Source organism: Amblyomma maculatum, chromosome 8 (assembly GCF_055883805.1).
Source record: "Amblyomma maculatum isolate TAMU_Amacu chromosome 8, ASM5588380v1, whole genome shotgun sequence".
Lineage (NCBI taxonomy): Eukaryota > Metazoa > Arthropoda > Arachnida > Ixodida > Ixodidae > Amblyomma > Amblyomma maculatum.
Genome location: NC_139351.1, coordinates 89,142,252 through 89,165,588, shown reverse-complemented (window position 1 = coordinate 89,165,588; position 23,337 = coordinate 89,142,252). Strand labels below are relative to the sequence as shown.

Genomic DNA, 23,337 nt, shown 5'->3' with positions numbered 1-23,337 from the left:
ATGTGGAGGAAAAGGTGACCGTTAGGGAAAATTCAGAAGCATGTGTGTGGAGACTGTGCTGGTTTTGTTTTTATTGCGCTCAGTGGAAAGAACACAGACCACGGGACGGGCAAGGACTGTCGGGCTGGCCCAACCCTGTGCACAGCTCAAGAGATGACCAGTGACACCTAGCGAAGTTTGTCAGTGGTAAACTAAGGCAGTGTGAATAGACCAATATTTGGGCATTTACAAATTATGGTGCTGCCCACACGATCAAGCAAATTGCTCCCAATGTCACAGTTCACAGATACACAACTGCCTATCAATCAGTGAAATAGATTCAGTATCGAAAACTTATACAAGATAATGATGACAATAGGCAGTAGCTTTTATATTGGCCACATCTAGGTGATGTCACGATCCATAAACAAAATGACCTCTGAAACTTGTCACTTCATGAAGTGGAGTCTTCTGAATGGCATGACCACCAAAGAGCTCTGCAGGTAACGAGGACCACTGGACGCACTACAAAATGAATCCGTGCTTACAAGCCATCACCAGACATGGTACTGTTAACCGCATCGCATTCCCACCACCCGATGAGCACGCTGACCTCTCTACCTTCGGGTTTTTAAACCAAAAGCTTTTAATACCTCATCGTTGTTGACGGAAGGTTGTCAGCAGCGGTGTTGCGCTTTCGAGAGCGAGAGTTTATATTTATAAATTAACCCTTTAATTGTTTTTGCCGTACGAGTACTGCACTAAACGCATAGCCTTTAATAAACTTTTGATGCTGGGGATAAATTTTTTCAAAATATTCGACAGTCAAAGGGTTAATAAACCTTGTTTCCACCGGGAATGGAACCTCCATCCCTTGGATCCCCAGCCCAGCGCATTACCAACAGCGCCACGCCCCGGATCGTGAAATGCTCTTCATAATTCCCCTTGTCTACCGCGAGGATGATAGTGGAATTCCACGAGTGACAGATACTGCTCTTTTCTTTTCCTGTAAATAAATCATAGAACGCCGGTGAACTTTGATGGGTACAATGAAATGCTGGTTGTGTTAGACAAGGGGCACGTGATGTACCGTTGTCACCAGGCGATTCATGCATATATTAAGCTGACCATGCCGCCGTCCAGTCCAGGCGTCCGTGCGGCGCTTTCCTTTGCCGCTTCCTCGAACGCCACAGCAAACAGAAGCGGACCCAGATGTACAGGAGGTGTTAGTACAGCAGGCATCAGTGGCGTTTGAAATCGATTTACAGGATAGAAAAGATGCAGTATCTGTCACAATTCTCCGCGGACATATGTACCACACCGTAAAGGAAGGGAGGAAGGTGTGAGTGAAAGAAGAGAGGGAGATATCTGTCACAATTCTCCGCGGACATATGTACCACGCCGTAAAGGAAGGGAGGAAGGTGTGAGTGAAAGAAGAGAGGGAGATAGAGGTGCCATAGTGGAGGGCTACGCTACACCGCACTATAATGGCTTTCGCCTCATCGCATTTTAGTGGTCCAAAGTGCCCTCTAGAATTTTTACCAACTCTGTTCTAGTTGGATGTTTGGCGTCGGCGCGTTTTTACAATATTCATGCCCAGTTATATTTCCGAATTCCATTACTATAGTCACACACCCCTTAAAGAAGCTACAAAAAGCGGCCTTTGGCAGTTAAGGTGCCAGCACAATAGGGTAGTATAGTTGGAGGAAAAAAATTAAAAAAGAGACACACTTACACTGGCCTTCCTCAGCTGCTCGCTTCTCATCGGCCAAGGCATCGCTTTCTTGCTCAAGGAAAAGTTTGTCCAACATAATCTTCTCGGCAGTTGAGCATTCTCTCTGCAAGACAAGGAGGTCAAAGGACGAAAATTATGACACTCGATGGCTCCACTGCAGTAGAAGCGCATAATGCTTGCCCCCTTGTAATCGCTTTATACCAGTTAGTGTCAAATGCTGCTTTCTACGTGCGTCACTTCATGGAAAAAATGATGGCAAAACCTCAGCGGCAATTAGGATTTACAAAAATGGCATCAATTTTGTTTGTTCACTGTCGTCAAGAACGACACAGTCTGCAGAGAGGGTGTGCAGCCAACAGACCAAGTAGAAAAGCGCTGAAATGCTCTAGAGAAAACAACTGCTTCAATTTATTTTGAGTGAGACTGCATCTTTAACTAAAGGGTACTTAAAAACACCACCCACAAGCATTCTATCTTAAAAATGAATTCAAATTTTGTTTCTAGTTTTCCTAGTATACTGCCATGGCAAACAGAAGAATCAAATAAGACAATACTAGCAACTGACAAAACCGAATTTTCCAAAGCGAATTAAAATAGCAATAACTATGGCCCACTAATGTAAACTGCTGGCCTAACTTGCTGATGACAGAAAGGTGCAGACACATTAAGTGGCCTGCAACAGCACTGACACGAGCATAATAGAAATGGGTCAAGGTTGTCGTGTCAATAAATGCTCAGACTGCAACTTGCTCACAGAGAGGGAAGTTTTGCTCGACCTACTACATGGTGAAGTGTGTAAATGGCAAATGATCACTGTGCCAAGAGGAGACACTTAACAAAACTACTTCGATACGGGAGGTGTTGTTCGGCCTAAGACAAGAGCGCCCGAGCCAGGGCACGAGATTGCGTTGAATGCAGGACAGCAACAACATCCACCTCGGCACAGACGCTGCTCACTTGTGATGTGGGGCAGACCGGACTATGTTGCAGCAAAGGTGCAGTCGTATCTTCACACCTTTCCATTGGTTCCCGCTCTTTACCTTTACGACTGTCATTTCCCACAAAAATATACTGCTCCACTCTCGCTTCGTACGGTGTGTAGAGAGCCTAACATTATCCCCCAAGAAATCAGGATCTTTTCATACTCGAGAGGGCATTGACAAGTTAAGAAGCACATTCAGGTGAAAAGCTCTCAACACAAAAAGTTTGACCCACCATTCCTTCCAGCAGCATGAGGTAGTGGAATTTTCGATAGAGCTTCTGCCTCTCCTCCAGAAGGCGCTCCGAGACCTCGGCAAACAGTTCATCAGCTGCAAAGGGGGAAGCACCCAGTCAGACACACCGGTTTGGGCTAATCCACCCCAAATGGATCCACCCTAATTGGACCAGCTTATCCCAATGGCACAGAGCTTCACTGTAAACAAGGACTCACTCTTCTGTAGGTCATCTTCCCTCGGCAGTCTTGAGTTGTAGACGTGGTACCGTAACAACCTCTGGCAAGCATCGTGCCGTGAAGCGAATGGAGTCTTGGTGTCTGGAGCCATAGCACCATTCTGGTCTTCCAAGAGTCGTTGATGAAACCTGCCACAGAGACGACAAAACAGGTGAAGTGTCTCCACAGTGCTGCTGCGACAATGGTTCCTGCCTTAAGGGGGGACACTGGTCTTAAAACTATTTTCCTTATTTACCAATCAAAATTGATGTAACTTGGTGGGTTTGTGTAGTTTTTTGTGCAGATTCCAAAACTGCAATTATTTCTTTTGTGATCCAATTATTTCATGAAATAATTGCACCAATTAGTCTAATTCTTACAAGAACAATTACAAAATGACCATTGAAGAAAAACTTTAGATGAACACATTGCTGGACACTAGAAAGAATGAGGAACACAATGTTGCAAGCAGTTTTTTGAGCAATTATTTCTTGTTTTATTGCATAACAAAGTTCAAAGTTCAAAATATAGCATATAATGATCACAAAACAAAGCCATTTTAAAAAATTCTGAACAAGAAATTAAAAAATCTACTTGCAACATTGTGTGCTCCACATATTTGGCTTCATGCTGAAAAAGAAATTATTACTCTATCTGGAATAGGTGCCGAGATATTAAGGCCGCAAAACTGCAAGTGGTCGACAATGCATGTTTTGAGAAGAGAGCAAAAAAGAAACAGGGGATTATTTAACAGACATTCACTGGTGCAATGCACACATTTACATTTTAAAATGGCTAGAAACCTCCAGGAATGTAGTCACTTTGCTTTCCAACGTCCAAGTGTCGCCTCTTTCATTTTAATTTGCAGTTGCAGCACATTCAGTTGTCACTTTTTCGACTGCGCGAGTCACATGCAAACAGGGACTTTTTTTTTTTTTTTTTTTAACGTACGTCGTTTTGCTACGTCCTCGCATCAAGACCACGGTGAAGAACGTTTATTGCGGAAAGAAAATGTAATTTAGAGCAGCTGGCTGCTTCCCAGTGCTCTGCATTGCACTGGAAGCAAGTGCATTCACTAAGGACTATGAACGAGGTTCGATCGGCGCAAACGCGCAGCGAGCTCTACGAAGACGACGTATCCCGAAGTTTACGCATTGGAGAATAAGTTTGACGGCGATTTCTTATCCCCGTCCACATTTTTAAATGCCAATATCGCCGCTGTATGTTTTACGCTTCGCCAATCTCGGCAAACTGTTATCTGACGATCGTGAACTCCGCCTCACGAAGCGGACTGTCCGCCGCACTGCCGTCATTGTCACAAAAACAATCCGTCTAACGCTTCGTTGCTGGAGTTGGCGCGAGTTCAAGTTTTTTTTCTGTTTTGAGCTTATCTTTCTGCTCACCTGCGGCCTGCGATATCACCGTCGTGGCGGGTGCGACCGCTGGCAGTAGCAGTCTCCCGTGCTGGGGAACGCGCTAGGCCTACTTCAGGCTCGTACACACGATCGTTCGGCGCACGACTTTCGTCGGCCTGAGCGCGCACAGCCGGGGCAGGGCATCACTTGAGATGATTAATCAACTATTTTTTTCACTTTTTTCACGAATTCTTGCCGTGAACGCAACTCGCGGTTCGGAACCAAGCGCGGCCGGCGTCAAGTCTCCGCCGTCTTTCCGCGGCTCGGACGCGCCGAGCAGGCGCCGTCAGCCAGCTCCACCAATGCGGTGACGCCTTATCATCACATGCACACCGAAAGCCAATAGGATTGCAAATGCCACGTTTTCTTTTTTGCTATTTTTTATGCGACCAATGGTAGACAGCAGAGGCGGCTCTTTCGAATGAGACCAAGATGGCTATGGTGCCGCGCACAAAATGGAAGCTACGCCTCGCGGAAAATGGTTGTTTTGGGGGTCGTTTTCGGCCCAAATTTGGGCGACATCGATTATATAAATTGGCATTGTGACTAAAATACCGACCCTAGAGATGAAAAGCTTAGCAGATAGGTAGAAGAGCTACTGATTTCGCAAATCACATTTTCTAAAAAGTGATTTTTTCGCGATTTTTTGGTCCGAAAGACCCGTGTCCCCCCTTAAGGCACCGACTCCAGAGCAGCAGTTGGGCCTCAACCCAGCAATATCTGAGGCAGCAGCTGCTTGTTTTTCGTTTTAAAAGCTTTATTAAACCAACAAGTCAGCTAACCTTCCAATAATGTGAGCATAAAATAACAGCCCTGGAACCTTCTTCTCACTGAGAAAGAGAAAAATGAAAATTTAAACTTCTGGTTTTTCTGCAACAAAACAACATAAAACAATATAGCATGGAATCGCCAAATGAAGCAAATTTTGCAAAGCACAGAAACTGGACCTACTTATTTGCCGTGATGATAACCTACGCTATTTGTGCTCCATTTCTCTTCACCTTTCGACCGTTCCAACTGTATAGAAAAATCGGGAAATGGAATATAGCATGCGGCTGTAACAAGCTGTGCTAGTTACTGCTGAGTATACTGCTAAAGGATTGCAAAAGATGGTTAAAAAATTTGGATCTCTGACAAAAGTGCGCATTAAAGCTTGGCTATCCACTCTCAAAAAGAGGAAATTGATATGAAGGAAGGCACACACACAGCGCAGATTTTCAAAAATGCAAACGGAAATTGTTTTTGCAAGTGTTTCCTACTGACGGCGACAGCGAGTGAATGGGCCCCAGGGTCACCGATGGCAACTTCTGTGCTCATGCAATGAGATCAGAAGAGTGAGTGCAGACAGTAGGTAGTGTTGGGTGCACTGCAGCAGCTGACCGAAACAGATGAGACGCCAGAAGGTGCAGAGCTCACTAAATGGTTGCAATGAGAACAGCAAAACACTTAAATTTACCCAGGAACATGTAAATAAGTGTAAAATATGTGCTCGAATCCTCTTAAGCCTGAAAAGGTGTGCAAAACCTTCAGGCACTTGCATCTCAAGTTACAAAATGGCATGAAAGAGAATCTTGCACCTCGACAGCTCCATAAAAGGCATAAAAGAAGCACATTTTTTTTGCCACCCTTAAAAGGGGTGAAAAAAAAAACTCCCCTGACATTTCCAAAAGGGGTGTAAATTAGGTACAAATACCTCTCTGTAGGCATGAAGAGAGGTGTAAAAGGGTGGTCAGAGGTGAAAGAAGGGCACTGTGGAAACTATGTAGCCAGTTTCACTTCTTAAAGCACCTAGAGTTTGGCTACCAGTTCATATTTTTAGGAAACATGCTCAAAAATGTGTCTTAGTGCCACCCGGTTAACAAAACCATCAAGTAAACGTGGCTGAGCCGAAACTGCATACACGAGAAGTGATGTGTGGTTGGTGGACCTGCATGCACAGAGCACATACTGCAACAGGTGCAGCCAACTTTCAAAACGGTATTGCCATTCTGGACTTACATGTGCATCTTCTGGACACGGTCAGGAACTTTAGGCTTAACAACAACTGGCTTTGGAGGGGGAGGAGCAGGTGGTGCTGGAGGCTGCGAAGGAAAGAATGAAAACACTCGTTAAGACAGTGTGAGGAATTTTATAACATGCCACAAAAATATGACAGAGCAAAAGGCCCTACTACAAGTCACTGTAAGTATTAGCAGATGACTAAATAATGTCGCTCAAATCAGTGGACACACAAACACCAAGGCAAGCCAAACCAAAAGCCAAAACAACAAGTTCTTACGCTGTACTTTATGAATTTAAGATAACAAAACAACCTGCCGGTCATGTTTCAAACAGCTAGGACGCACTTAAATAATCCAACTACGCAGTTCCCAATGCGTAAAAGCTTGTAAGTGCATAATGAAAAAATCACACTATACCAAATAAGCACCACACACTCAACCATACTAGTTCCTTAAAAGGAATAAAACATCAGTTCCTTTACTGCAATGAAAAAAAGAAAACAACAGTTGGTAAAAGGCTAAATGCTCACTTGTTCAGGCGGCGGAGGAAGGGGCTTGGGAGCGATAGGCTCCACTTTGCTCGGTAGGACAGGAACGCTGGATTTCGCCGAACTGCTACTGCTGCTACCACCAGAGTTTTTGCTCGAAGGCTGGAAAAAAAAATAATGAAATCCACAGATGTCAACACTTTCAACTCGTCCACTCTAATGCTCAAGGCAATTAGCTCACGCTATGAATGAAATCCTCAAAAATGGCCGTTCCATTTTATAACTATCATGCAGCCAAACAAAGAGCCGAATGATCCATTAAGGTGCCTATCATTTCGTTGAAGACATTTTAAACAAAAGCATATGCCTATGATACACACACACTGTTAGCTAAGGCATTAGAGAGGTCTTGTTGGTAGACAGTGATTCATCCAAGGAGAAAGGCAGATCCATTTTGTGCAAAGTTCCATGAATGGATAACCTTAGCAAGGTGTTTTTATAATGCTTTAACATTCTTTTTCTTTGCACGTCACCGAGACTGCTCCAATGCATCATCATGGCCATGAGGCCAAAATAAATAGCTTGGTTTGGTTTGTGGGCTGTAATGACCCGAAGCGACTCAGGCTATGAGAGACGCTGTAGTGGAGGGCTACGGAGTAATTTCGACCACCTGGGGATTTTTAACGTGCGCTTACATCGCACAACACACGGACGCCTCTCAGTTTCACGTCCATCAAAACGCAGCTGCTGGCGGTTGGGTTCAAACCCGGGTACTCCAGCACAGTAGTCGGGCATCTTAACCACTGCGCCACAGCGGCGAGGTGCCAAAAAAAGGATAAGTATAGTACAGTCAAACCTCGATATAATGAACACGCATATTACGAATTATTGAATATATCGAACTCTTCCGAAATTATTTTGTCAAACGCATGTATTTTTAACTTCCCATAGCGAACGCGGTTCGGCATAAAACGGATATTACGAACTTCGCGACGCCAAGCACTACCTCACTTTAATAGCAGGAGGCAGGCTTCGTTGCACTACATGTGTGTTGTGCGGTGCAGCAAACGCTCAGGACTACCTCGCAGCCACAGATGCCACGACGGCATTGGGAGTTGACAGCCAAAGAAATCTATGGCCTCCGAGATTACCCCCGCGCACCTGTTTGTGCGCGCGGAGGTGATCTCGGAGGCCATAAGAAATCGTTCGCATCTCACAATCGCTGACAGCACTGCTTCAGCAGCGGCGGCAGCAGCGCGATCGAAGGTTGCTTTTGCCTTTTTGGTTTTTGCGTCTCGCGTTTTTAGTGTTAGCAGCGGCGTCGCGGCGCGGCCGTCGTAGTGTTCGGCGGAGGCTGCCGTCAGTCGTCGTGTCGAGTGTGGTGCGCGGGTGTGCGTAGTGCTGTGATGGCAGTGAACGTGAAAAAAAGAGCAGCACTGATGTTAAAGACCAAGCTCAAGATAAAATCAGGGCCTTCAAGGCAGTTTACAAGAGGAGATTGATTGACACTCTTTTCGTGAAGCTCGACTTGCTGAGAGCATTGAAGCGGCATCGGACAGCGTGAAAGGCGAAAAGATTGCTAACTACTTTCGGCACGCAGGTTTTGTTCCAGCAGAGGCCCGTGCATCAAGTGACGATATGGACGATCCCAACGAAGCAGAAGCAGAGCTCCGCGAGTTTGATGAGCCTGGAATGATTTTTCGCGTTTTGTTAGTGACATGCCCGCAACAATGACTGTAGAGGAGTTTGTAGGCGGCGACCACGGCTGTACTGACAGACGCTGAAATCGCTGTGGAAGTTTCTGAACCTCCCGCAGACGAAGCTCAGGCTGACCCTGCAGACGATGAGAACATTGACTTCACAAGAAGCGCTTGCTGCATTGGATTTACTGCGCCGCCACTGCAGTGCTATTGAGAGCAGTGGGTTTGCCCTTGTTGAGTGTTTGCAAACTGTGGAACAGGGCGTGATACGGAACGCGATCAACACAAAAATGCAGGCCGCGATAACGCAGTTCTTTGCGCGTAAATAAATGGACGTGACCCAAGTAGGCACCCTCCGAGTTGCTGCGCCTTCTCTGATTGAATTTCGCTGCTCTTGCGTGTATATTCTACAAAATTTTATATTACGAATCGTGGATAGAGCGAACTATTTTCCGTTTTTTTAACTATTCGTTATAACGAGGTTTCACTGTATAAATAATCAGCCCCAGATGAAACACATGAAGGCGGAGCAGTTACTTTAGTGTGCCAGCGGGAACTGACGTGAATGCATTCATTCAAGAAAACAATCACTCACTCACTCACACTCACACACACACACACACACACACACACACACACACACACACACACACACACACACACACACACACACACACACACACACACACACAAGAAAAAAAGATGCAATGGCAGGTATAGGGCGCTCTGGTACAAAGCAATGTTACGCACCGGCTTGTTAACGACGGATGGCACCTGCACCAGAATCTGCTTGGTCGTGCTGGGTGTGGCAATAATGTGGTTACTCGGGTGCTGCAACCGCACCACCACAGGCTGCGCCCGGGGCTGTGGCGGTGAGCGCTGGTTGACTGGTGACATGCCACTGGCCACTGGCACCACTTGGGAGTGGTGGTGGTGGTGATGGTGGTGGTGGTGCTGGTGAGCAGCATGGTGCAGTTGCTGGACAAACGGGCCGCTAACAGCCTGGTTAGGAACCTGCGGGATGAAGTGGCATTTGGATCCTGAACCGCTGGCTTTCCGAGGCTTGAGCACATCAACAGCCCCAAAACATGCCAGCTTACAACTGCATGGCGCTGAAGAAAGACTACACAATAATAGCTTCAAGGGACAATAGATTCACAACGCGGCACTACGCTTTTCGAGCTCACGAAATCCAGCACAGCAAGCAAAATTTCTTGATGCAACTTGCCTGTCCTTCCTTGGCTCATTTCTTTCACCATCTCAGTGAAGCACTCAGTACAATGCTCATTCATATGGCGCACTGACTGCTTCGCTACAGCTGACAGCCGAGCAGTTTGGTGTTAGCCTCATATATGCTAAGGACAAGATTCTGATTGCCACTACCGATGGGTATATATTGTATAGTTTTCCGATAAATACAAGCTTTCCCCTCCCTTGGTGCTCTACTTTTGCAGTAAAACGCTTGAAAACATCGGCATTAAACTCCCAACTCAACAACACAAAACACAACAGCTATGGTAGGCCTTGGTCAAGATGTCCGTGTGCCAGTAAAATCAAATCACATAATCGGTACACAACAGAGACCACTTAGTTGTAACCCTTCCTTGGGGGTAAAAATTAAAAAACAATCGAAAGATAACTTAATGCCTGACAATACACTGGCAGACTAGGAAACTATGGCCTGGAAGCACATGAGTGTACAGTACTGGGCATCAATATGGCACCGAAGTGTCCCAAATAGCACAAGCTGAGATTCTCCCACTCAAGTTGATTGAAGCTAAGCTTGGTTATGAGTTAGTCACAGCAGCGAACAAGGTGCTTTCCAAGCAAGAGGTGCCACAAGAATTGCAAGCACAGTTGCCACTACTTCTCATGCATGCAGCACTTGGAAACTTACACGCACGTGGGACGCCACAGTGACCACAGGATGAGAAGCCACAGTGACTACTGGATGTGAAGCCAGTGATGGTACAGTCATGTCGGCCGTGCTTGCCACCATAATGGGCGCAGTTGACACCACTGGAGCAGTTGATACTACGGAAGCGTACGAAAGCGTTGGTGCCGTAGACGCCAGCGATGCAGTCGATACTGCCGACGCCACCAGTGAGGTAGACACTAGGGGAGCATATGACACTGTCGGCGTGGCCGATGTCAGTGGCGCAGTTGATACCAGTGATGCAGTTGACGTCAGCGGTATGCTCGGCACCTGTTTCATACTTGATGCTGCCGGCAGTGGTGCGTTTGATTTTGTTAACATAGGTGCAGCAGGCGCTGATAACGTATTAGAAATCTGCGATGAACATGTCACCAATGGCCCTGCCGACACCAATGATGCAGTTGACATGGTTGGCATCGACGGTGCGCATGACACTATTGGCAAGTTCGAGACCAGAGGCGAGGTTGACACTGGTGGCACACTAGCTGCCAAGGGGGCAGTTGTCACCGGTACCATGCTTGACACCAGAGGTACACTTGGCGCCAAAGGTGCAGTGGATACTGGCAGCAAGCTTGACACCAATGGTACGCTTGATACTGGCGGCATGCTCGACGACAGCGGTACACTTGGCGCTGGTGGCACACTCGATGGCAGGGGCGGGGCAGCTGACACCAGTGGTACACTCAATGCCGGTGTAGAAGAGCAAGGAGCAGAGGAACAGGTGGAAGAAGCACAAGCAGCGGTCGTTGTGGTTGATGCAGTGGCTACGATTCGCAGCGGTCCTTGCTGCTGCAGTTGGCAAGCCAGCAGAGAGAATGCAAAGGGCAGGGGAGGTGGGGAAGGGAAGGGGAGCAAGGGAGCAAGAGAGCGAGAAGCCGAAGGTTAGAGGCAGGCAAAGTTTTCTCCACCCGGCAGCAGCAAAGAGTGCTCGGGTGGAAGTTAACAGTATTGCGCAAAAAGCAGCAGCAGTTGCTTTAGTCAAGTGAAGGCCATTAAAGCACCGAGCTCTAGCTACGAGCTAAATGCTCGGACGTGGTGTCCTTTCAGGCTACTTGAGTTGAACTTTACCTGTCAGCCATAGCTGGTCCAAAAGGAGGATCCAGTTAAAATGTGCTCTGCATGCTCCCTGAGCTTTTTGGTGCGAAGTTCTCTAAGCTGGCTTGCATCCACAGCCGTGCCAGTTCGAAATAACACAGATTGCCGTACAGTAATCAAGGTCATATAGTACTTACAGAATGAGGGGTGACTGCCTTTGGTGTGGCAACTATGGATGCGGTGTTCCCAGTGTGCAGGATGGATGCCTTGGGCTTGACATCAGCGTGGTTGACCTTGTGGTGCGAGGCCCGGCCAGTGGTTCTTGTTGTCGCCGCGATGGCAATCGTGGTCACCGGCGAAGGCTTCGCCGTTATCACAGTGGCTGCTACAGGAATTGGATGCTGGCCGATGAAAAAAACGAGGACTATTGTTGAACAACAACAACAACAAAAAAGAGCACTGAGCAAGGCATTCATTTCACCAGTGCACAACAGCCGCAAGCAGCGACATCAAGACTCAAAGGTGATTGAAGAAAAAATTTTGTGAGGTGAATTAAGAAAGTCGCTCCACTCAGTTCTTTTTTCTTTTTTCTTACTGTTTTCGTCCTCCACCCACGAACCTTAGTCGGCATGACATCTTAATTAAAAACTCAGGCGTGGCTCACTCAACAGATCTTGATTCTGGCCCCAAAGCTAAGCCCTAGTTTAACTACATTCACTCCTCAAACACTTGTGAGTGCTGCTTCTAAGAATTTTAGGCTTAAAATTTTCACCAACATTCAACAGTGCAAATTCGTTGTTAAGGCTACAATCCAAACAAATTGTGACTACCATTATAGCGCATGATAAGCTCTGCTTTCTATGCCAAAACACTGTTCACTGAACACAGTGTCAACTGGTCATTCAGCGTGAGCAGAGTAGCACCGTTTGCATTCAAATGTGATGCATACATCACTTCCACGGAGACTGTTCAATGACCCCACAGTTGTGACTGACATACATCTTATGTCACTTTTTTCTTTTTTCTTTCCTTCTGTCCGCAATTACCTGTGAAAATGAGTTCTCTATTTTCTTGCGCCAAGGTAGGAGTGAAAACGACAGCGAGGAAGGAGCGCGACTTCCCGCAAGCGCTATGGTTACGACTATCATCCGCCAATCCTACTGCGGCAATAAAAATAATTAAAAAAGAAAAAAAAAGCAAACAGACAAAAGTGCGGCACTAGTCCAACCCAGAGAACACTGTCTGCAAGCAATCCAAAAGCTTGGATATGCTATAACGATTACACAAATAATGACATAATGAAAGCCTACGAATGAAAGGGGCTTATAATGGGGTTGAGCTGTCCAGTAAACACCTCAGGCAATTCGAAAGTTCGGAAATTTTCAAACCACCAATTTTCAATGCAGCAACCTCAATATACGATGAGGCATTGGAAGTTTGCACATGAAAAGGGCTTACGACAGGGGTGCCTTGACAGCACAACTGTCTTTTTTCTTCAAACTAATCCGCAAATACTGTCCACAACCAATTAAAAATTTTTGACATTTCAACTACCACCAAATTCCGACAGTGCTAGAAACGCGGTGTAAACAGTCCCGGTCAATAAAGACACGCTTAACAAAAAGCGGTTTACAACACGGAACCCCCTCAAAAGCACATGCCTGAGAGACAACGGGCTCACCGAGACAACAGTTGGCTTGGCCTGGCCGTCGTGCCGTTGCATGCAGTGTGGTGCATGTGATGTGGGAATCGTGGCAGTTGTGGTCGTGGTGTTAGACGAGGAGCTCACTTGAGGCTTGTTTGTTTCCCGGAGCTTCTCTTCGATGGAAAGCATTTGCTGCAGCAGAAGCTTCTGCTGCATCGTGGGCTTCTTCAACGAGCCCAAGTAGTTGATCTGTGTCTGCAGTTGCTCGTACAGCTGCCAACGAGGTACATCAACACAATGTGAAACCAGTCTCGCTGTCCAGTCTAAGTGCGATAACAATTATGGGGGACACTTAACGTCCGCCTATATGGGTATGACGCGACAGCGTAGGCTACCAGACCACATATAAAGCCCTGCTTAACCAAGCCAAATGAACGTGCCTGCGTGGCCTAGGGGTAATGTGAATGCAACGGCCCTGGCAGGTTGATTTTGATATCACCCTCCCACATGAAAGGAGAGGCCTATGAAGGATGGGTAGTGGATTCAGGCTTCAGACATTGGTATTTTGCACCATATGAGGACTGCATTGTTGGCGCACTAAAAAATAAACCACTACCAATGCCAATCTGTCAGTAGTGGCTTAGGAAATATCTAACAAGACATCAAAACAATGATACACACTGGCACTTCTTCACCACGCAGGGTACACGCACAAAAATAAAGGAAATGCAGATGCTGCCTTATTTTATCAGCCTAACCAGAGGTACCCTATGAGTACTAGTCAACATGAAATGAAATGAAAAAGCACCGCTAGAAAGCCTGACCTGCCAACGACAAATCGAAAGCAGTTTCTTCCCAAGAAATAAGTATGCTGCTCAGAACACAGGCCTATAGTGTTTACTTTCTCACCACTGATCTGCCTGAAGTGACAAATGATCCTTTTTCCCAAAACACACCATTTCACTGTTAGCCTCACCATTCTCAACAGCTAGCAGCAAAATGACGCGTTTCCTGACGGGACTTTTACTAATCATGAGTATGTCTGAGTAATAGAGGTGCAAATAAAAGATTATTGTTAACTAAGCGAGTAGCAAAGTAAATGGATACGACTGAGAATATACAAGGGCAGCCAGCAAACGGGACACTGTTAATGCTGTTGCTTCATGTCCTTAAGGCAGACCTTAGGTGTCCCTTTGAATTTTCGTTTCTAACCTAAGTGTATTAAATTTATTGCCTATAATCTATTGGTTTTTATACCATTCTGCCTAAGGGTAAATAGTGACGGTGACGAAGCCAACCTGGCGATGACAAAGCTTACTTCAAAGACTGACATCTCAGCTAGCCAATGAAACTGTTTCACAAATGAGTTCAAGTCGTTCACGCTCACGTAATATGAAGCAATCAAGGGCATTTGAGACTGCAAGAGCCAATTCCATAGACATCCTGGTGATCAAGCAGTCATGCTAATCGACATTCCAGTGATCGGCCGGTGCCGTGTGGCACTAACCTACCTCGAATTCAAACTCTGTCAGCTCTCCGTTCCAACTGTTTGCTTCAAAAATACAAAGCCACAGTATTTAAGAGGTTAAACCAAGAGCCACTGAGCGAGGCACAAAGGGGAACAAGGGGAGAGGAGGGGGAGAAAGGGGAACACCCTCAAGTACAGCAGCGAAGAGAAGTGGCTGCAATGCCCCAGTGTCAATGAACAAAGAAAATTCAGCTTTTTTGTAGCTTCTGGGTTCCGAAAACATCTGTGGGCAGGCACCAGCAGAGATCGGCGCATCAAAAAATCTTTTCTCTCCCTTCTTTGAACTCTGGTTTTGCACCTGAATGCATAAAAAGGGAAATACCGTTTCCTTTAAAAAAAAAAAAAAAAAAACAACGAAAGGAACAAGCTGAGCTAGCCCTTCAGAACAGAAGAGTTGGAAGACACACCATACGAGACTTTCAAGACTTAGCCATTGAACACACTTTACACAAGTGGGAAAACAATTACTGATGAATTGTTCTCAACCAGGCATAGGCCTCAAATTGGTACTCAAGCTGCTGTCTATGACTAACTATTCAACTGAGATGGTCACATGGCAATATGCCTTTACTACTGCAGATTCACATGCCACATTACAAGACATTTAGAACAATAATGCCTGCATTTAAGAACTTATGCACCAAATTTGGTCAAAACATGATGAAGCAGTAAACAAAAATATGCGCTGTGACTACACTGGACCATATCAAATGCAACATTTTCAAACATGTTGCACGATTCATTTAATTAGAGTTAAAAGGAAGGCTTAGACACTGCTAGAACTGCTCTGCATTTACAATTTTTTTTGTTCATGCTTTCATTTGGTAATTCTTTATTACATAAATTTAATGTTTTGTTCTTGCAATTCAATGACCGTCCCCTTTGAAATAGATTGGGCATGCATCACCAGAGTAACATGAATAAATATATGAGCACTGCCTAAGCAGAGTATACGAGTCCACACAAGTTAGACTACTCACGGTTTAGTAAAAGTGCTCACCGATGTTCAAGCTCAAAGTTTAGCGGCCAATTAAGAGTCTTCAATACTCTCCACAAGAAATGGTTGGCCCATGCCTGGTTGAACAAACAGCGAGACGGGGAAAAAAAAAAAAATGACGGGCTTAAATGACAATGGCTGGCTCAGCCGGCCAAGCAAGATTTGGCCTCCCACCTGTTGGTTCTGAGAGTTCATCGGCGCTGTACACTTCCCACTCGCATGCGATGTCGTTCCACTGCTGCTCGATGTCACAACCACCGTGGGCATCACACTCATAGTTGTGACAGGAGGGCACGCTGTCACTGTCACCACCGTGTGTGGCATTGACGTCACCCCGGAGTGCGGCATGGACGTCACCACCGTATGCGGCATCGATGTCACTACTGTATGAGGCATGGATGTCATCACCGTGTGAGGCATGGACGTCATCACCGTGTGAGGCATGGACGTCATCACCGTGTGTGGCATGGACGTCACCACTGAGTGCGGCATGGACGTCACCACTGAATGTGGCATGGATGTTACCACTGTGTGCGGCATAGATGTCGCCACCGCTGTCCTTCCAGATGACGATGCCATCACCGCTGTCGTCGTTGTCGTCGGCACCACAGCACTTGGCATCGAGCTTACCACAGCGTTGGGCACAGCAGCGTGGCACGTGTGATGCAGAGCGTGCTGCTGCTGCCCCAAGGAAGGCGACGGACTGACGACGATGTGGTTGATCCGTGTGTTGTTGCCGCCGTGGCAGAGCATGTTGGCAACCGCCGTTCCGTGCAGCGTCACGTACGACTGTGGTTGAGACAGCTGCTGTGTTTGCATCAGCCCATTGTTGACGGTGTGCAGGGTGAGCTGGTGCGGGTGCGTCATGACCGAGGGGGCGACGAGCGATGGTGCCGCCACCATGGTGGGCGCGCTGACAGAAACGCGCGGCGGCGGGCCAGTCAGGGAGGCCAAGTCCGGCACGCTGACGGGCGGGGCCGCGGAGAGACGCTCCAGGAGGGCTGAGTGGGTCCGCGAGAGAGCAGTCCCACCGGGTGCGCTCGTCGACGTGGGCGTGACCGTAAGCCCTGGCGAGGGTGCTGCTGCAGACACCGAAGAGAGACCACTGCCTGGTGGCGGGTGCAGCACTACGCTGCCATCGTGCGCAAGTGACAGCTGCACTCGCTGCTGAGGTGACACTGCCACGGTTTGTGGGGCCTTGCTCACGACAACCTGTGAGAGGAGGTGCCAAAAAGCATGTCTGCAGCAGGTCGTGGGTGATGCGACATCACTATTCAGAGCACAGCACAACGAGGTGATGACGAGAAAGGCGCACACAGGACATAAGACAGCTGTTCTCCTTTATTGTTCATATAAACAATAAAAGAAAAAAAAAGACAGCTGTGTGTCCTACATGTGCCTTGCTGACCATGTGCTCTGAATAAGGAAACAATGAATCAGAAATTGCGAAAATAGAAACAAATCGAAGTGGTACATTTTCTGCACACAGCATTCATAAGGTGACCTTTTCTTTTTCCCCACATGCTCTGAAGATTGCGTAGATCCACAAAGGTCGAAAGCCGATCACAAAGAAATAAAATGGCGTGGTTAAGAGCGGGTTAAAACTGGTTCAAAATACCTCTCTGGCTGTGACGGTGATGTCTGCTTGCGTCAAATTAGGTCGAAAGATGATCTCCATATCTGCAGATTTGCTGGCGGATATTTCCAACTAACCACACTTTTGGACTCCAAATGTCTTAAATATTGGTCGCGAGTATGTACACGTTCATATGAGGTGCGTTACAGTACCTCAAATCAACGAAGTATCAGATATAGGTCAGCTACGTTTGTCCTCTTTCTGTGCACAAGCAGCGGTAGGTGTAAGTGCACGTAAAGCTCCCCAGCCAAGTGTCCCTACCTCCAGTGCCCCCAGACGTACGTCTCCCACGAGCCTCCACTCATCTACCACCAAATTTTATGGACCTCATCAACACAAAAGGCAAAAGGTGGGCTCTATATAATAACTCACACTTTAAAACAAATACTTTTCCCCAAAACACAGCTATAGAAGAAAACATATGTGTCGAAAACAAATTTCGTTTAGGAAATCACGTTCTGTGAGATGCTTGCTTTTCTACTCTAATCTTCGGAGGCCTAGAGTAGTTTCTGGACTCTAGCATACAAAAATTCGAAAGATAACGGCTTTCAGTTCCAGCCACCATTCTGTGGCTGCTGGTCACAGCACCATGAACAGGTCAATAGCTACAGCTGCACTATTCCCATATCCTCTGCCAGTGCTGCTTCTGTGCACGCAGCGTTAACGAAAGTATCACTACCGCCTGTTTAGAAGCGAAAGCTTCACTACACCATGTATCAGCCGAGGTCAGCCTGTCCGGCTGCTTGACCTTCAAACAGGCAGTGTTACCTTGACCTGATTAGGCGCAGGTGTCCGCTATTCTGTGTCCACCCAAAAGTAGACAGCACCTTCCTTCCCCCAATACCTAAATTAAAAAAAAAAAAAAAAACCTAACTTTAGAAAAATATGAAGAAAAAGAATCGTGGGTTGAAAAGGTGGTGTTACCGGGGCGATCGCGGCTTACTCTCAAGGCAAAGCTTGAGTGTCCCCCTAATTCAAACAGTCAAACCACGCGTAATTATGCTTAACACAGCTTTCGCTCGTATAAATAGGTTCAAGCCATGCTTCTGCCACCACTTTTTGTCCCCCCCCCCCCCCCCCCCCATGGTCCGAAGAATGCGAACTTCCACCGAAAGCTGATCACAAAAGAAGAAAATATAAAATGGTGTGTGACTATTAAACTTCTGGGTGCAAAGAAACAAGAATAATAGAAACTGATTATGAATTTAATAGTTTTTTTCGTGGTTCCAAAAAAAAAAGGGGGTCAATTCAAGACAACAAACCGCAGCCAAATCTAGGCAATGACATAGTTAAAGAAGGTTCGGTGAGAGCTATCAGTGGTTGCAAGCTGCACATAGTACCACAGGGAGGCATCACTCAGCAAATCCCTCACTCAGATGCGGTATTGTGCACAGGTTGTACTGCAGCAGCCCTTGATGGCTGCCCATACACAGCGTTTATTCAGGGTCCAGTATTACCACATGCATGTTTTCTTTGTGTGCCGACTGTTGATTCCGAGAAGAAAGAGCCGGCTAACTGGTGAGTAAAGTGCAAGATGCCGCTCTTTGAAAATGTTGTGATCTTCAGCTGTAAGTCCAGGTGAACAGGAAATTTTACGATTTCTGAACAATCGTAATCGTAGCTGTTTCGGATTCATTTCAAACTGTTGTCGGCTTAAACGACACCAGTTTGCAGTGAATCAAAATGGAATCAAATGGAATAACAAATACTACTTACTTACTTCCCAAAACTTTAATGTTGACGCAGCCCTTAAAAATTAGCATCGGTCTAGCTGTGCTAATCACAGAATTTCATGCAAAAGCGCTGGTCTCACCTGGCTAGGCTGAAGGTAATGTTCGATTTCATCAATGTCAAGGCCTAAAGTCAAAGGACTGGTAACACGGTCAAAACTCCAAATTATGGAGTAGTCAAGGTTTGTCAAACGATGGACTTCCATATGGGTCCACCCATGAGTTTACTACATTATACTTTGGCTGATTTGGTTTGGGTTAGTTAAGAGTTGGTTTTGCCCGAGCTCAGCAAAAGGCTCTGCGTCGACGGTGACCATATTCATTTAGTGAGCGTAATATTGCTTCCCCATTAAAATAAGGTTCTGGCAGATCCCACCATGACCCTAATTTATAGACTGAGGTGAGAAGTGTAAAGGTAACGAGTAACTTTTACACATATAGGTTAAGAGTTTACGTAACCTGTAACCTATATATATATATATATATATATATATATATATATATATACATATATATATACACGAGTAACCTTTACACTTATAGATTACGTAACCTCGTAACCTAATGGTTAACGTACAAGGCCCCAGTCTGACAAGCCCTGATTTAAAAACTCGGTTCACATGTCCTGGAGCATCCAGCACATGTGTACTCATCAGCAAGAAGAAACGAACACTGACCTGAACATTTTCTGCGACAGCAGCAGGAGCTGGTGTGATGGGGACTTCAACCGATATGGTACCACTCTCCTGGCTGGACGGTGGGGAGGGTGGAGGCGTCGATTCTGGCATGATCCCGTGCTCCTTGAGAAGCTCAGCCAAGTTGACCGTGGGCGCTTTCACTGGCTTCTCCACAGCAGCCGGCGCCGACGTGGTGGATGCTTGTGGCACTGGCTGCTGCTGCTGCTGATGCTGGACTGTTGCCGACACCATCGGCGTTGTCACGGGCTGTAATATGCATGCCACCACCATAAGCGATCACTTTGCACCATGGGCGGCCAGCACGTCAGAACATTTTTCACATGTGTAGCTACAGCTGAAGCTGAGTGAGCCCCATCTCACTAAGTGGGTGCGAGATGACATGACAATGCATCTGCATCTATCACAACCATTCAGATAAAATTTTGTTCACGAGTGCTTTTTTTTTTTAATTCAAGATGTTTGCCACCAGGCATAGTGGGAAACGGAGAGGTAATGTGGGAGAAAGTTGGAAAAGTGAGCAAAACTCGCATAAGTTCCTGACGAAGTGATTATCAGGTATCCACTAGCGACAGTCGCATTCAAGGTCTCACAGCAGACCTACCTTCCTGAGGACGCATCGCCTCACAGAAGCCGTAGCTGGGCATGTCCACAATAAATGTCCCACATCACACAGTTCTAGCAAAGCGCCACAGTGACAGCACTTGTCAGCCATTGGCAAACGTTTGTCACACCACTAATGACGCACAAAGAGGGCCAGAGCTACTACTGCCCATATACAGCAAACGGACACCTCCTCTACCAAAGTGAGAGGGTACGAACAAGTAAGAATTAGAGCATGTGTTTACCGATGCATCGACTGTTTATCGCAAGCATGAGGCAGGAACTTGACCAGGGGGAAGAGGGAGAAGGTGGCGGGATGTCTGATGCGTCAAGATGTATTATTGTACCCACGCGAGTATGTATTATGCGGCTCATAAGTATGGCTGCGAATTCAGTGACTACACAAAAGCCAGGGCTACTTTGTGCAGAGCCAGTGAATGAGTTGTGTAATTTGGAATGAGCAGCCTTAGGCTGTTTAAGGGCGGCAAGAAAGCCAGCATAAATGTGAAACCGTATTTCTGCGAATCGAAGTACCCCCCCTCTTCTAAGCATCTCCCACAACTTTGCAAAAAAACTTTGGAAAAGAAGTTTACGAATCGAGGTACCCGCATTATTTTTTTAGAGGAAGAAAGCGCAGACAAAGCTTCCAGCGCACTTGCTCACCCAGTCTAGCTGTAGCCGTTGAAGACCCGAGGTGGTGCAGCGTCCGCGGCGCGACCTCCACTTCTTGTGTTGCTGCGTTTTGACACTACAACTTGTGGCACAGGAGAGCAAAAGCCAACCGAAAGCGTGCCTGATTACTTTATCAGCGTTTGTCACATGCACCTGAAATCAGCGGCCATTCGACAGAGATCGGCAAATAAGCCCACGCTGCTTGGTTTGCTACCACGTGGCATCCGTAACGGAAGTCGGAATGAGTTTGAAGAGGATTGTCACCGCTTGAACTTCAAGCACACTGCAATCACGCTTGCGAAAGACATTTTATAGGTTTGTTTGCCAAATAAATTAAGCATCGCGATCGTGAAAAAAGGGGTGCAAGCAGAAGTGAAGCAACTGCCCTGCATATCGCATTTCCGAGACAAGATGGGTGCATGTATCCGTGCTATATGTTGTGCACGAGTTATAAGGATGGGAGGGAAAGTAGGGCGGTAACTTTCCATAGTGCTGTGTGTGTGATGCATCAGTGTACATTATGCACTCTGGAGGTAGTTGTGCGATTGATACCAGCTGCGAAGCAGTGGAGCAATTGTGGTCTGACAGTTCGAACATGGAGCAAGAGTCTTTATAACATGATGCTGAAGAGACAGTTTACATGCTCTATTTGCCTCACTCTGATTGATAGGTTCAGTCACAGTATTAAGTTTGGCATACTCTTGAAGAATGGGTGTGGGTATGCCTAAATACCCATTTACTTTATGTAGTACACATGAAATAGTCGTATCAAAAAGCAAAATCTCCTCACCACTGCCATGGGCTGTGGTGGCGTCGGTGCTGGCTGCAGTACCGCAGTGGTGGTCATGACGGGGTGGTGGGTGACAATGTTTGCCGGTGCCGGTGTGGTGGTCACCACGTTGGTGCCAGCAGAGATGAGGGGCGTCGACAGGGCACCGTGGTGGTGATGGTGATGATGGTGGTGGTGGTGGTCGTGCGCCAGGATCTGCGGCTGGGTGAACGTGGGAATCTGCACCAGTGACTGATGGTGCTGGTCCGTCTGGAACGCGCCCAGTGTTGGCTGGGCCAGCATGGTCTGCAATGCGAGGTTATCGTGCATGTTTTGAAGAGCCAACTTATCAGTAGAGCAATTATGTTTACCTAATCTCGATCATTTCTACCAGAGTGAAGATGAGAAAACTGCATTCGAGTAGGCAGGCTGATACAGTAAATTAAACGAAATTTGAAAACTGCTCCAGCATTTGTCAGCATAGCCTAACGACCATTATAGTTTTAGGCTATTTTAAAATTTTATTTCACAGTAAGCCTCCTGCATCTCTGGCAGAAAACTCTGATCAAGACTGATCCGAAATCTGCTCCAGTGCGCTTAGTATAAAGGGGCTGCGGCTCAGTGAAGCTGCCCACGAAAGCTTTTAAAAACCGCAGCTCCTCTATCAGTCTAATTTTGGAGGTAGAAATAAATTACTATTATTATTATAATAAACACACTTTAAATACTCATTTCTGCAATTATATTACTAATTCATGTACAGTCGAACCTCGTTAACAAAACACAGATATAACAAATCATCAGATAAGATAAAGCAAAAGCAAAGTTCATTTGGTGCATGTCTTTTTTTAATGAGAGTTCTATCTGGTATAACGAGGAAAAAAAATTTAATGCTGGATCAGTTAATATGAAGTAGTTCTTTAAATTGGCATGGCTAAAAATGCTTAAGGAAGCTGGAAAAGCTTCAGTAAAAGCAATATTTCGATCGTTTAAATCACCCACTGCTCATATTTGCATGCTGTGCCATCTTTGGACAGCAGCAACAACTAGCATCCAACTCTGCGCTGCCGCCAAGATTTCAACCGACCCGTGCACCGCACTCCGCGAGTTGAATTTTTTCCACAAAATGGAGACGCAGAAGCGCAAAGCAGTTTCACTTGAGACAAAAATCAAGACCTTTAGGACGGTCCAGAGCAGGTGAAGAAAAAGGACGCTGCCGCGGAAGTATGATCAAAAGCACTTTTGCCTTGTCACTGCGTCAACTGACACTTCCGATGTCACCCCCGAGGACTGTCATTGCTCATAACACCTTCGGTAGGGCACTCTGGCACCTAAACTGACC

The 23,337-nt window shown here is 46.4% G+C and overlaps 1 protein-coding gene across 10 annotated transcripts in view; it reads right to left on the bottom strand.

Annotated features, from left to right (window-relative positions):
• The window catches only part of LOC146181752 (uncharacterized), a 43,692-nt gene that overhangs the window by 5,489 nt on the left and 14,866 nt on the right, over nt 1–23,337 (bottom strand). For 4 of the 10 annotated variants that reach the window (XM_084576745.1, XM_084576748.1, XM_084576749.1 and 1 more), the window contains 13 exons: nt 22,017–22,301; nt 21,218–21,289; nt 19,934–20,200; nt 16,065–17,102; nt 13,402–13,638; nt 11,918–12,121; nt 10,647–11,474; nt 9,500–9,763; nt 7,092–7,211; nt 6,560–6,642; nt 3,147–3,295; nt 2,930–3,024; nt 1,715–1,817 (listed from right to left, as the gene is read on the bottom strand). In XM_084576745.1, coding sequence (XP_084432871.1) covers nt 1,715–1,817; nt 2,930–3,024; nt 3,147–3,295; nt 6,560–6,642; nt 7,092–7,211; nt 9,500–9,763; nt 10,647–11,474; nt 11,918–12,121; nt 13,402–13,638; nt 16,065–17,102; nt 19,934–20,200; nt 21,218–21,289; nt 22,017–22,301 — 3,745 coding nt within the window. The remainder of the gene's footprint in view (nt 1–1,714; nt 1,818–2,929; nt 3,025–3,146; nt 3,296–6,559; nt 6,643–7,091; nt 7,212–9,499; nt 9,764–10,646; nt 11,475–11,917; nt 12,122–13,401; nt 13,639–16,064; nt 17,103–19,933; nt 20,201–21,217; nt 21,290–22,016; nt 22,302–23,337) is intronic. The other 6 variants (XM_084576751.1, XM_084576752.1, XM_084576746.1 and 3 more) reach the window with 5 other exon arrangements.